Source organism: Trichophyton rubrum (assembly GCF_000151425.1).
Source record: "Trichophyton rubrum CBS 118892 genomic scaffold supercont2.7, whole genome shotgun sequence".
NCBI classification, from domain to species: domain Eukaryota; kingdom Fungi; phylum Ascomycota; class Eurotiomycetes; order Onygenales; family Arthrodermataceae; genus Trichophyton; species Trichophyton rubrum.
This window is the reverse complement of record NW_003456422.1, coordinates 149,009-162,865: the sequence shown is the minus strand read 5'-3', so window position 1 is coordinate 162,865 and position 13,857 is coordinate 149,009. Positions and strand designations below refer to the sequence as shown.

The following is a 13,857-nucleotide window of genomic DNA, read 5'->3' as shown; positions in this document are numbered from 1 at the left end:
ATACCTAATGATTATTGGATCGGTAAGAAAGTTCCCCGCGGTCTTTTGCGGCTTACCCGAATGACTAAGCCGGCAAACTTGCTCTTTAAGTTTATCTCGACGCCAACCGTTCGAAATCAACGACAAGCAACAACAACAAGGACGCTAAGTATAGGCAGTTACGATTTCCCGTCAGCCGGAATTTTTGATCTATCTCCTCATGGCGCTAGTTACATAAGAGGCTTGGTATCTACATTTAATTTAAGGAAATAGTACAATTTTCCTAAAAACCAATACCTCAATCAACGCATTCGTTGACAGAGTGATCAAGCTTTCCAGGCGTTTGTCAGGAACTCCCGCATGTTGACCGGCTTAACATCAGGGAACATGTTGTTGATGCGCTTATCCTTCGGCAGCTTGAACCCGTCTATAATGGCAACCTGACTCATATAGGAAACAACCCAGCTGACGATTTCTGGGGGGTATACCACCTTGTCCGACTGAGGCAGAGGGGTGGACTCGTTGTTTTTTACCTTCTCCAGAGGGTCATAAGAAACTTCAAACTTGGTTCCTGTGTAAGCCCAAAAAGAAAAATGTTAGTTCATTCGTGAATATAAACATAATGTCGCCTGTCAGAACCATACCGCTAATTTCCTCCCCCATCTTTACCAACTCATTGAAAGTAAGATCATCTCCTCCCATATACGCAAACTCCGGCCATTCCTCCGTGCCAAGTAACTTTGCAATGAACTTGGCCATGTCGTATGAATAGGTGAAGGTAATGATATTATTACCATCACCTGGGATTATAGCTCGGCGGTTGGGGATATCAACCGCATAAGCGAGTGGCTTCAAACGAGTGCGGACATTCGGCATACCCCAGTAGTCCATGAAGTAACCGGGAAAGATTCGAGTATACTTCAATTTGGTCTCCTTGAGTGCATTGTTTGCAGCAATGTACAGGTTCACTCCGGGAGTGATATGAAGGATCCTGTTCTCGGGCTATCAGTAGGTCTTCTTGCAATCTGCGGGGTTGGGGGCGGTGTTACTCTTCTGATTGAACGAATGAATATTCACTAGGAATAAATCTTTTGGTTACAGAAGACTTCTCCGCAGCCTGGATGAGGTTCACTTGAGACTGGCCTGCCTCGGGAGAGATCATACCAATGGTGCAGATTACTGTATCTATATTATGTTTCTCGAGGGAGGCGGCAAGAGACGAGACATCGTTGTAATCTACCTCAACCTGTTCAACTCGGCTGAGAGAGTCACGAGCCTCCTTCTTCTGTTGAGCTTTAGTTGGGTTATTCACCGTGAAGATAGTAGGGGGGTTTTCATACGCGTGTGAGGATGACGATCTGTTTTTGATATTCGGGAATTTCCAAAAGTGTATCCACGATTGTCTCTCCGACAGGGCCCATGCCCGCGATGGCAATAGTCATTTTGCGGTATGACTGGAAGTATTTGAATTGCGACAAGGAAAAATGTTGAAAGTTCGAGGGAGGAACAATGCCAAATGGCTCAGAGGATGGATAGGGAACATTCAGAATTCTGGGCTATGATATTGTATTTATCTTCCTACGAAGAACAAAGAAAGGAGGAGGGGGAGAAGATCGTTATCCCTGCGGTTGGAAGCGCTTTTCTGGTGCGGTACGAACGGTTATTTCGTATAATTCCAATGATGTAATTAATATTAATAGCCCATTTAAAGTGACCTGTACGGTTGCAAACCGAACTGCATCGAATGGCATACATACAGCCACAATAAAGCGTTTTCCCTGTTATCGCCCACTTATTTTATCCGCTTCTTTCTATCTCATGTGTAAAGTGGAGGAACTAATAGTACAACCAAAGCTGGCCCCTCCAGCGTTGGAATTGTTGGTCAGCCTGTCGGTTCCATCCCACCTTGCGCGGTTGGCAACATAATGACGCCCTTCTCCTCCACTCTTTCATTTTTCTTTTTTTTTTCTTTTTTCCATTTTTTTGTTTCCATCTTTCTTTTAATTTAAGAGGAATTGCACCAAGGAAGGGCGTCTTTTCTCATATTTGAGAAATTGACGCTGGTAGACTCAAGGTTCAATAATTATCGGCAACTCAAAATTAGATCCTTAGTGCTGAATATTCGGTCTTACTCTCTACTGCACGCTCTCTCTCCAGAATTTAGCTCACTAGTTAAATTGTTAACTAAAGTGATTGATGAATAAAAAGCGAGAAGTCAACAGAAAATCCTAGAGCAACCGGTTAAACTGCTGCTTTATGTAATGATAATAATTTCTCCCATCTTCATATATCTGATACAGCCATGCATAGTTATAATACGACACTCTGGTGCATATTGAACCGAAGCCCTTCACTTGGTACTTTTAAGCCTGAAACTACCTACGGCTGGAAAGAATTTCATCTGGTGAGTGCTAGTGGAGGTATCATGCCTTGCAGTTGTCTATTTTATGGAATGTATCTATGTAAATGGAGTATTGAGTCATGGTCCAACGAATCCTCCCACAATTATGATAAATGGGAAAGATTTCTCCGCTTGGCATATCCAATATTTGGGTAAAGCAAAAAGCCTGCTAAATCCGTAATGATACTAGTTTTTTGACTCCCAGCCAGCTCATTCAAGAAACTACGGGAGAACCTAGAACTAATCATACTGTCATACCAACTCTCGTTAAAGGCCACGAACTCTAACGTTCACTCGTTCAGGACTGAGTTTACTTTCCAGGAAGGTACTTCGTACGGAGGTTGGGACTCTAACTCCGTGTATGGTGCAGCTAACTACGGAGTACACTGCATTGCGACGTAAGTCGAAATTTTGTAGCCACCGAAGTTTTGAGCAGCAAAGAGGAGGTGGTTTCTAGCAATTTAATTGGCAGTAGATCCCCGTGGAGGAGATATCATATTTGCGACTTGACTGCATTGAGAAGATATCTAGTCAAAAGAAAGTTATCATGCAGATAAGAGGTATGACCTGTAAAAGTAGAGCTGTAGCCGATAGGCTATCATTTGATAGTCAGAATGTTTCATGCATGAGGACATATGGGAGATGGTGGATTATACACAAGCGGGAATATGATGTTGATTAGTTTCCCCATGCTAGAGGGTTACCCTTGGAATTCATAAATTATATAAGAGAGGCTCCTCTCTAGATATTGTTTGCTGACAGCTTACTCCACAACAGAATTCCCCTACACTTCAAACCCATTTCTTGCAACCCAAATACTATTTGGTATGTATATTCTCAGCGTCTCTTTGACGAAAAAGAAATCTGACGTTGATATAGTCAATAACACGGTCATTTATCCACCATGGAGAATCCCGCAGCTTCGAAAAACACCAAGCCCATCTCAACCAAAGAGAAGGAAGCCGTTATAAAAGCCGCTCAGTACTACGTGGATGGACTGAAAACCGGCAACGTTGACCACAGTCGCAAGGGATTTCACCCAAATGCTGGAATGTATGGCTGGCTTGACAAGGACTTGAAGACTGTTCCTATTCAACAACTCTTTGATATGATCGTGGAACGAGGATGTACACCAGAGTTGATTTACCACATGGATATTATTGCAATCACCCCGTCTACGGCGATTGTGGAAGTCGACTCAGAGCTGGAAAACGGAGGATTTCGAGATCATTTAGCCATGGTAAAGGTGGATGGCGAGTGGAAGACGGTTGCAAAATTGTTCCACATTTATGAGCAATGAGACAACCATATTGCTGACCCAAGGTCTATAGCAATGGTGGTTGGAATACGCCGTTCCTGGCACCAGAAAGTTTTTGTGATAATTTATTAGGGAGTGGGTGCGCTCGGTCTTCTGGCAATGTAACTTGTGAGGCGCCCTTTTGATTTTTGTAGCACTTCCAATTCATTACTGGCCGCCCGAAGCACTTATCACAAGCCACTAGCTCACGTTTACGTCATGATATGGTAGCAATGCAGCAGCGAAAATGAATATGGCGGGAAGATCAGGGCTTCTGGTGAGCTGTAAAAAGCTGGCCAGCTTCCAGAGTTTACCAGTATGGAGTAGTATATTCCCGTCGATCTGTAGAAATGAACTGCCAAGACATGAAAGGACCCACTTAATTTGCGGGCCGAACTACGTAACTTTATTTGGTACATGAAAGCTTAATCTCATAAATTACGCATTTATGTGAAGCCATAACAGCAGTAAGTAGAACAAGGCCAACAAGATGTATGTAAATTATTACCGCCACATGAACTTACAAATGACCGCATTTACGGTTGGGATGAAAATCGCACAAATTTGAGAGCTACACCTTTCTGTTTGATCATCGGCACAGGAATCTTTATTTTATAATGGCACTACTCAAAAAGGTGGAATATTCAGTCAACAAAAATAACAACGAGGGGAAATCATTTAGTTAGATTAAAGCATGTTAAATTATCCTGTAGAGAAGCCCCATTATATACTAACAACATCGTAGGTACCATCGCGAACTGATTCCAGCGTCCGGCTTCCTACAACCTCAACTGTCCAGGCTGGGCCCTTGAAGGCGAGTCAGGCCGCGCTTTTTCCGCGACAATGGCCTCTACTCCCTCACGGAGACGACGTGCAAGCTCCGATGAAACAAGTTCAAAGGTGTCAAAAACCCTCTTTCTCAATTCCTCTGGCCCCGGAGCAATTGACCTGCACAGATTTTCAACCATCCTGTCCTGGAATTCTTGGCTACGGAACTCAGGTAGCACCTCATAGTATTCCCTGGCAAACTTGTAATCATCTTCATATGGGTGTGACCATGCCTCTGAGGTAACTTGGGAAAGCCACTTTTCGAACTCAGGGCCAAGATCTTGTTGGCAAGCAGTCTCCTTGCGACGAAGAGGAGCTTTCAGATGATCAATTCCCAAGCGGTACCGTTGAGCGTCAGGATAGGCAAACATACGCGCTTGAAGAATAGGATCCTCTGATGGCTCTACACCTGGGACGAGGTTAGATGGCGAGAAGGCGAGTTTTTCAACTTCTGAGAAGTAATCTTTCACGTTGCGATTCAGTGTGAGTTTTCCGAATGGGCGAGACGGAATGGTATCTAGACCTTTGGGGTATGTTCCAAGATTCCAGTGCTTTGTGATGTCGAGAATGTTAAAACCTAGTTTAGGCGCATCCTTCGGATCGACAACCTGTACGTTGGCAGTCCAGGAGGGATAGTCACCCCGCTCTATAGCTTCGAAAAGGTCCTTGGTGGCAAAGTCTGGGTCGTTGGGATCAATCTTGGCAGTAGATCCGTCGGTGAAGTTAGGGCCACGGTCAGATGCTAGAAAGAAGTGAACGTATTTGAATGATCCGTCGGGCATTACCCATTTAAAGGCATGCCCAACATAACTACTCAGTGTTCGCCAGGTAAACATGGTTCCAAAATCGCTGTGCTGCAGAAGCGTCATGTGCAAAGCCTCAGGGTTCTTGGTTACGAAATCCCAGGTCATGTTGGGATTTAGAAGATTTGTTTGCGGGTCCCGACGCTGTGAATGAATCATATCGGGAAACTTGGCAGGGTCACGAATGAAGAAAAATGGGAAGTTGAGTGAAACCCAGTCCCAATCTCCTTGTTCTGTGAAGAACTTCACAGCCATGCCCTTCAAATCTCTGACTCCGTCAGAAGAGCCACGCTCAAGACCAGTTGTTGAAAATCGAGTGACACATTGGGTTTTTTTGCCCACTCCAAGTAGCATGTCGATGTTGCAAATGTCAGATATATCAGCAGTCACCTGACAAGGTACGACAAAATATTGTGTTAGTGAAAATTCTCGAAAACAAATGCAAGAATAGCGTCTTTACCTCAAACTCTCCGTATGCTCCAGTTCCTTTGGCATGGACTGCTCTTTCCGGGATTTTCTCACGGTTAAAGTGGGACAAGGCCTCAAGTGTGTAAATATCTCTAGGGCCACGGCTTTGGGTTGAAGATGATAATCCATTAGGATTCATGACAGGGCACTTTTCCCCAGTGGTGTTCATGACGGGGCATTTGTCCGCTGCGTTTGGAGCCATGGTAGGTAACTAAATGCGACGATATATCGTAAATGGTTTGGAGTGTGAAGAAAAAGGGCGGCTCAGGGATGCGTAGAGTCAGAGACAGTGATTTTGAGGGACTGAAGAGCAATTCTTATCATCAGGCGAGACCTTGTACTTGGTAAATAAGAATAAATGGACAGGGCCAGCAGTTTCCAAGAAACATGCTTTGCTTATTATCACATTGTCCCTGTTTGGCTACTCGAGCTGAGATACTTTGAGTATCTTGATGGCTCAAAAATGAGCCTTGTAGAATGTAACGAGTCCAAAGGGCCATGTGGTAATCAAAATATCCCACCAAGGCCATCGTGCCAACCGGTGTATCATGTTGTACAACCTCCGAATAATTGTTCATGCAAGCATCAGTGTCAAAATCACACAACAAAGGCCCACTTGAAATCCAAAATCATATTTGAGAATAGACTGCAGAAGCTGTTGTACTGCACGGCCAATCTCTGGCACTGAACTCCGTGCAGGTTTCAGCCTGATATGCAAGTTAACTTTTGCTGGCAAGGATTCCTTTTTCCCAGTGTGGTTGGTTTTCATTACTGATTTTTCGAAATAGGACGAGGTCAAAGTCCTTATTTTTGGGTACTCTTATGCATCTGTGACTATGTGGGGTATGTCACCGAATTTCAGAATTGACCAGCCTAGTAATCGCACCGCATTGCAAGGTACGAAACTTTGGTACTCCAGCGTTCGGTCGGTATCAACTAACTATTGTAAAGTATAAACTTAAGCATCATGACCTCTTTGTAGTTAATGAATACGAGCTGGGGAATTGTCTGAGCTAAGGTGGACTCTCGAGCGTTAACAGCTAACGAGCTTCTCCGTAACCACGTAACAAATACTCCGGAAGTTTTCTTTTCTGTGTATCCTAACCTGCACCAAAAATGGCTTTCGTAACACGATGGCAATGTAAATCATGTCGTTATCTCTACGATGATTCAACATTCGAGTTTCATGGGTCCATTTGTGTTGCTAATTCAACTAACTAGCTAGCTAACTAACTACTTAACTTGTTAACCCAATCACCAATCAGGGCATACAGGCGCCAACATTGATATTCGCTCCAAAGACGGGGCAGGAGTCTTCACTCAGCAGCCACACGATAGTCCGGGCAACATCATCGGCTTCAATAACGGAGAAGCCCTCTTTCTTGTAGGTCTCTTCAACCTCCTCTTGAGTTTTCGCATTCGGTACAAATCTTGGTAGCATCGGTGTCCTAGTGATTCCTTCAAGAATTCCCATGATGTTAGAAAAACACCCGAGAACAAGGAGTATTAGTTCAAGACTCACCAGGGGAAACGGTATTAGCTCGTATTCCAAATGGCATCACGTCCTGTGAAACACAGGTAGTGAAATAGGCGCACCCTGCTTTCGAAGTGCCGTAGGCAAAGACATCCGGCATGTGAGACATCGATGCTATACTGGCCACATTGACAATGCTTCGGTCACCAGGGTTCGCCGATGAAGATTCCTTCATAGCCCGGACTTGTGCTCGGGTGGAATAAAGTACACCGTCCAGGTTTACCTGAAATACCTTCTTCCATTGCTGATCGTCCTCTTCCAGGATGGTAGGAGCCTGCCGCAAACCGGCACCTTGAGCAATCCCTGCAATGTTGGCTGCTCCATGAAGGTCTCCAAACGTGGTAATAATGTCTCTTATCCATTCATCAACATTTGATGGGGACGATACATCTAGGACTGTGCAGTGGACCTTTGTGTCTGGGTTGATGTCTTTAATATCTTTCTCCAGTTGTTTCATGTTTTCACTAGAGAGGTCCCCAACACAGAGAGCAGCTGCTCCTCGCTTCGCAAGTAGACGGCATGTTGCTGCCCCAATTCCGGATGCGCCGCCCGTAATAGCAAAGATTTTTGAGGTGACAGATGCCATAATTTTGCGTGGTAAAGGGGGCTTGAAGTAAATTCAATCGGTGCGTTGAAAGTATATCACAGGCAGAGTTGATTTTCTTTCCCGGAGCTCTCTAAAATGCTTCGCAATTCCCACAGTAAAGTACAATCCGCAGCTAGCAGTGAATCATAGTAGTTTGATAGAATTGAATACAGGCAAGAATTGAGTATAGTTCTTCACTCGCACCCGTATTTATACCCACTGCTGTTTCTAATATATGATGCAAACTTTTCTTAGTTTGGCTTTTGATGTTACCAATGTCTTCCGTATTGGATATTATTTCCGCTTACATGAAGCTGATAAGCTGATAAATCAAGATCTAATAATCTTCCCTCTTTTCAAACATACAAGCTTACATACATGGTACAACGTTGTTTGAATTATAAGATCAAAGCATTTCATACCTGTATATATGTGTAAGAAAATGAAATGTGATAAGAGATATTATGCGCTAGGGTGGATATTGTATCCGAACCAAATTTGAGTGAATATCCCTGGATGACACATGTAATAAGGTTGTGGAGTTAAGACTAAAACGGAGTGGATGAAGTTGGCTGTTTATCCGTATTTAAATCTAGAAAAAGGCACAATACAGCAGAACAAAGATAGTCAAGAAACTCCCACTTCACTGTACCTGACCAAAGACAGAAGAACGGAGAGAGAGAGAACAGAATCCATCATGGGAAGCATTAATCCCCCTCAGATCCTCGACATCCGTCGAAGCAAATTTGAAGAGTCTATCCCAAAACAAGTTGAGGCAGGACTGTTATCTAGCCCAAAGACCCTTCCGGCACTTCTTTTCTATAGCACCGAAGGAATACAACATTGGAATCGCCATTCCCATGCGTCTGATTTTTATCCCAGACATGAAGAAATCCAAATTTTAAAAGACAAGGCCACAGATATGGCGGCATCGATTGCAGATGGGAGTGTTGTTGTTGACCTCGGAAGCGCGTAAGATTCTATATTTTGCCCCCCCCCCCCCCCCCCCCCCCCCCCCCCAGATTTCAGTGTTGCCAACTAAATCATGGGGTAATTACAGGAGCCTGGACAAAGTCATACACCTTCTGGAGGCCCTGGAAGCTGCTCGGAAGAAAGTCACCTACTATGCGCTGGATTTGAGCTTTTCAGAGCTCACCTCGACCTTACAAACCATACCGACCGATCAATTTGTTCATGTACAGTTCTCTGCCCTTCATGGCACATTTGATGATGGCCTCCAGTGGCTAAAAGAAACCCCTGTTATCCGGGACCAACCACACTGCCTTTTGCTGTTTGGATTAACAATCGGAAATTTTTCCCGCCCAAACGCCGCAAAATTTTTGCATAATATTGCCTCTCACGCTCTTGTCGGGTCTCCTTCACAGAGCTCCATTCTACTCACACTAGATAGCTGCAAGGTCCCTACCAAAGTTATCCGGGCCTACACAGCAGAGGGTGTCGTTCCGTTCGCATTGGAGTCACTCAAGTATGGCAACACTCTCTTCCACCAGAATGTTGGGGAAAACGTCTTCGATCCTGAGGATTGGTATTTCCTCAGTGAGTGGAATTACGTTCTTGGAAGACATGAAGCATCATTGGTCCCTCGATCAAAAGACATCAAGCTCGGGCGGCCTCTGGACAAAATTGTGGTAGGCAAACACGAGAAGGTTCGCTTTGGATGCAGTTACAAATTCGACTCTGAGGAACGGAAGGAGCTCTTTGAGACTGCTGGGTTACGCGATGTGAAGTCGTGGTCGAAGGAAGGCTGTGATGTGGCATTCTACCAGTTGAAATGTTGTCCAAACTAACAAGGACCAACTCCAATTTTTGGTTTATTTGTGGGTCTGGAGATAGTTAACTAGTTAGTTATTGAGCAGTTAGTTTACTAACCTTGTATTTTTTGTGTCACAAAAGTTTGTTTGTTTTAAGCACCATCCCGAAACCTAAAATTTAACTTTAAATGCGAGCCTATTATAACTTGTTCAGTAACTTTGCTACCCCAAAAAATGGTAAATAGTACAAGCCTTCAGTCAGATTTCAAACATGGGTTCGGCTAGAGAAGGGGAAAAGGCACATTAGGCGTCATGGCCAGCTGAAGGATACTGTATTTACGCACTGTGACGAAACATCCACAAACGTCTTTACTCTCGAGCTTAAGAGAAGCGTCTAGCATTCTGCAAAACTGGATGAAGTGAAACAGCCCAGGGAGATACTCGGCATATCATTCAGGCAACCAAAGTTACTTTAAAATAAGGTTTAGTCATTGGACAATAGCTCATGCATGGAGTAAACAAAGCTGTTCTAACGGCGAGTTACCTCCAGAGCGTTATCTGCTCCAAATAGAAGTAGTAAAAGAAATAATCCTCGTCACTTTCTGGTGCAGTGCATTCCGACTCTTCCGACACATACCTTCAGAGTCCCATCTCTCGCTACCAACACCAAGCTTGCTGAAAAAAAGATCATCAGAATCCCATTTCTTCTTGATGTCAGATAGACGCCCATAATTCGGTCCCCAATAGATTTGTTGGAAGTCCTTTTCATTAGGATCTCCGACGTTGCGGTACGACAGCTTAAAATTAGGATCGAGCGCGTATAACATAGGCATTTGGGTGTTGGTTAATCTCTCGCGAGCTCTTGCCCTGCCTTCAATTGACGGTTCGACTGTGTGTACGTAATTAAGGAGTTGCGACGCCGACCGCCAAGCAGGGTGCATAGACGTTTCTGCCCGTTCTCCATTACGAATAACACGGCCACCGAGATTACTGGTAAAGATAAGGTCACCAGCAGACACGGGGAGGTTTGCAAGGGCATTTGCAACTTTCTCCGGCCCTTGGAGGGAGTCGAAAAGTTGTTGGGAAATCGCGACAGTAGATCCAAGGACGCCATAATCGTTGTCAGAGTGAATATCTGGGACCTGTCTGTAATTGGAACTGAAGTGCGGTAAGCTCTTGGATGAATATGTGTATTTGACGTTGGCGCGGCTGAGTTTGGTGAGGAATGATTTCATGTGACGATCGATGCTGGCCGTCTCAGTTGCGTCAAGAAAAAAAAACTTGATGCTTGCTTGAACTGCAAGCTTGGGCAGGACTGCAATAACTAGTTGCCCACCGACATTATCGCGGTTAAGCGACTGTAAAGCAGTAAGGACTATTGACAGTCCCTGGGTCCATGATGACGAGATGGCTTGGGGAGCTTCAAGAAGGATCTCAGATATCACAACGGGAACATCCGGAAAGACACGCATGGTGGCTCGAGTGACAACACCAAATGTCCCGCCTCCACCGCCACGGAGAGCCCAAAAAAGGTCTTGGTTTTGGAGTGCATTAGCAACTACAAGCTCTCCCTAAAATGAAAGATTAGCTGGGATGGGCAGTAAGAATAATTCAGGCACTTACATCTGCTGTAACAACCTCATACTCGAGCACGTTGTCAACACCAAAACCTTGGTTTAGACTGAGAAAGTCAGAAATCCCACCTCCCTGGAGGAAACCTCCAACTACCCCGACTGTCGGGCAGTCACCGCCAAGCACCATGTAACCATGACGAGCAGCTTGAGCGTATAAATTCCCCATCATTACGCCTGCACCAACAGTCACTGCTGGTCCAAGGGATGTATTTGACCCATCAAGTCGCATATCGACATGGAATTGAATCTCCTGTAAGCGATGAGTATGAATTTGAAAGGAGTCCGGGGCACTTGATCTCCCCGCTAGATCATGTCCAGTATTACGAATGACAAGGCGAAGGTTGTACCTCCTTGCAAACCGAACTGCCTCTTGGACCTGCTTGGTGGACTCCACTCCAACCGTAAAATGAGGGATGCGGCCTTGGTGACAAGAATTTACAGCAGAGGCCGTCCGCAACGACCCCACTGGGCAGCTCTCGTTGGCTGTTTCACCAGCCTCCCACACCCAATCCTGCAGCAAACCTGTGAGCATCATTAATATTAGTCGAAAACAGTAAAAGGTGCTGTCGAATAGCCGGAGCTCCACGTACCTGGATTGGAAGCCCTCCAACCGCTATCCCTTGATAATAGTAGGATGTTATCGCAGGCGCTCTTGTTGAAACTTGGCCCATAGCAAACATGCGCCGCTGGTCTCAAACGCTGAAGCTTCCCGTCAACTGAAGTGTTGAATGAGTTCCAGAGTTCCTCGGACGGCCAGCACGATTCCCATGGCCGGCACCGACAAGAAGCCGGCTGCGTCTCCTGCGTGTAAATTAGCCAGCTCAGAAGAGCGACCAACCCAGTTGACCAGAGTAGAAATTGCATCATGCAAGTTTAGACAGTGCTTAAAAATGGTAATCCAAATTGTGGCACAGATGTTAAATAAACAAGCGGAGAGATCCTTGGATGAGCAAAGCGGAATTCTTCCTTTAGGATTGTCACGTCGCTCCTCTAAATACCATAATTAGTGGTCATACAAGATAACACATTGGGCTTACAAGTCAATGATCCATTTTTAAGTTACTCCGCCTGGTAATGAATTGGCCGGACTGCAGCATCCAAATATTGGGAGAAAGCATGCATGCATTGCTTCGGTCGATCTAGAGCTCCTTATCGGCCTCAAAATCTTTCTGAGAGGTTTCGTGTACCACTAGGATGAAAGACACAAGCGGCCCGAAGCTAAAACAGAGGAAAGAAGGGAAAAAAAGTAAATAAAGTCCAGACAGGGATGAGAGTGAGAGCGTGTTGCATGAGAAATATGTATGCATCCCACCTCTAATACGCCCTATGGTTATTGATAATATGGCGATGAAATTTGAAAAGACGAAGGGCATACCGGAACATTTCTTTTGGTATCAGGCCTGCTCGAAGGTTTGTAAGTAATGCGTAAGATGCACTAACTTGAACCATACAACTCTTGCCAGCCCTGTGGTTGGGTGATCTTCAGAGTTCTAAGGATGAAGTTCTATGCAGAAGTTGGTCTAAATTTTGCACCCAACTATCGATTGTGGTCCTGTCCCAGGCTATAATTATCTCAGAGTGACCAGGTCTCTCCAGTAGACACTCATCTTCAGCATCATTTTCACTGTTGAGACGTCCCAAGTCTAGTTCAACACAATCGCAATGGGCTCTATCGAAATCCCTAACTGCTCCGGCTCGATCGTCTACAAGACGATATCCGACTTTATCGATTTCCCCAACCATGAACAGAAGCTATGGTGGCATAGCACGGCACCAATGTTTGCTGAGATGCTCAGGGTTGCCGGATATGACCTTCACTCTCAGTACAAAATTTTGGGTATTTTCCTCAACCACGTCATCCCATTCCTAGGAGTCTACCCAACACGGATAAACAACCGATGGCTGAGCATTCTAACTCGATATGGAACCCCGTTCGAGCTGAGCTTAAACTGCTCACAGTCACTGGTACGATATACCTACGAACCAATCAACTCAGCGACTGGCACAGTTAAGGATCCTTTTAACACTCATTCCATATGGGATGCCCTCGACCGGTTGATGCCACTGCAGAAGGGTATTGATCTTGAATTTTTCAAGCATCTGAAGCAGGATCTCACAGTCGATGACCAGGACTCAGCTTATCTTTTGGAAAACAACCTTGTTGGAGGCCAGATCCGAACCCAGAACAAGCTGGCCCTTGACCTGAAAGGGGGAAACTTTGTGTTGAAGACATACATCTACCCTGCTCTCAAGGCTCTTGCCACTGGAAAATCGATCAAGACCTTAATGTTTGACTCTGTTTATCGTCTGTGCAGACAGAACCCATCCCTGGAAGCTCCTCTACGCGCTCTTGAGGAGTATGTTGATTCCAAGGGCCCTAACAGCACCGCATCTCCCCGGTTGCTTTCTTGCGACCTAATTGATCCTAGCAAGTCCCGTGTCAAGATCTATATATTGGAACTGAACGTTACGTTGGAAGCAATGGAGGATTTGTGGACGATGGGAGGCCGACTGAACGATGCGTCGACCCTAGCAGGACTCGAGATGCTGCGAGA

The 13,857-nt window shown here is 45.1% G+C and overlaps 7 protein-coding genes across 7 annotated transcripts; 3 read left to right on the top strand and 4 right to left on the bottom strand.

Moving 5' to 3' along the window:
- Positions 1-305: 305 nt before the first annotated feature.
- Positions 306-1,496, bottom strand: TERG_06055 (uncharacterized protein; the record flags this gene model as incomplete). Its single annotated transcript, XM_003233011.2, has 4 exons — positions 1,320-1,496; positions 1,029-1,264; positions 624-970; positions 306-550 (listed from the first exon to the last, which is right to left on the bottom strand). Exons 1-4 carry the CDS (start codon positions 1,419-1,421, stop codon positions 306-308), a joined length of 930 nt encoding a protein of 309 aa, XP_003233059.1. The 5' UTR covers positions 1,422-1,496.
- Positions 1,497-3,284: 1,788 nt separating this feature from the next.
- TERG_06054 (uncharacterized protein) lies at positions 3,285-3,680 on the top strand (the record flags this gene model as incomplete). The annotated part of the gene is made up of 1 exon (XM_003233010.1): positions 3,285-3,680. One exon carries the CDS (start codon positions 3,285-3,287, stop codon positions 3,678-3,680), a length of 396 nt encoding a protein of 131 aa, XP_003233058.1.
- Positions 3,681-4,456: 776 nt separating this feature from the next.
- TERG_06053 (uncharacterized protein) lies at positions 4,457-5,662 on the bottom strand (the record flags this gene model as incomplete). The annotated part of the gene is made up of 1 exon (XM_003233009.2): positions 4,457-5,662. The coding sequence occupies one exon, from the start codon at positions 5,660-5,662 to the stop codon at positions 4,457-4,459; it is 1,206 nt and encodes a 401-aa protein (XP_003233057.2).
- A 1,375-nt stretch (positions 5,663-7,037) lies between these two features.
- TERG_06052 (uncharacterized protein) lies at positions 7,038-7,896 on the bottom strand (the record flags this gene model as incomplete). The annotated part of the gene is made up of 2 exons (XM_003233008.1): positions 7,038-7,234; positions 7,299-7,896. The coding sequence occupies 2 exons, from the start codon at positions 7,894-7,896 to the stop codon at positions 7,038-7,040; spliced, it is 795 nt and encodes a 264-aa protein (XP_003233056.1).
- A 22-nt stretch (positions 7,897-7,918) lies between these two features.
- TERG_06051 (uncharacterized protein) lies at positions 7,919-9,704 on the top strand (the record flags this gene model as incomplete). The annotated part of the gene is made up of 2 exons (XM_003233007.2): positions 7,919-8,868; positions 8,957-9,704. The coding sequence occupies exons 1-2, from the start codon at positions 8,459-8,461 to the stop codon at positions 9,702-9,704; spliced, it is 1,158 nt and encodes a 385-aa protein (XP_003233055.2). The 5' UTR covers positions 7,919-8,458.
- Positions 9,545-12,166, bottom strand: TERG_06050 (uncharacterized protein; the record flags this gene model as incomplete). Its single annotated transcript, XM_047748543.1, has 3 exons — positions 9,545-11,239; positions 11,292-11,824; positions 11,893-12,166. 3 exons carry the CDS (start codon positions 12,164-12,166, stop codon positions 10,223-10,225), a joined length of 1,824 nt encoding a protein of 607 aa, XP_047604527.1. The 3' UTR covers positions 9,545-10,222.
- Positions 12,167-12,964: 798 nt separating this feature from the next.
- On the top strand, positions 12,965-13,766 carry TERG_06049 (uncharacterized protein; the record flags this gene model as incomplete). Its single annotated transcript, XM_047748542.1, has 2 exons — positions 12,965-13,659; positions 13,736-13,766. 2 exons carry the CDS (start codon positions 12,965-12,967, stop codon positions 13,764-13,766), a joined length of 726 nt encoding a protein of 241 aa, XP_047604526.1.
- Positions 13,767-13,857: the final 91 nt, after the last annotated feature.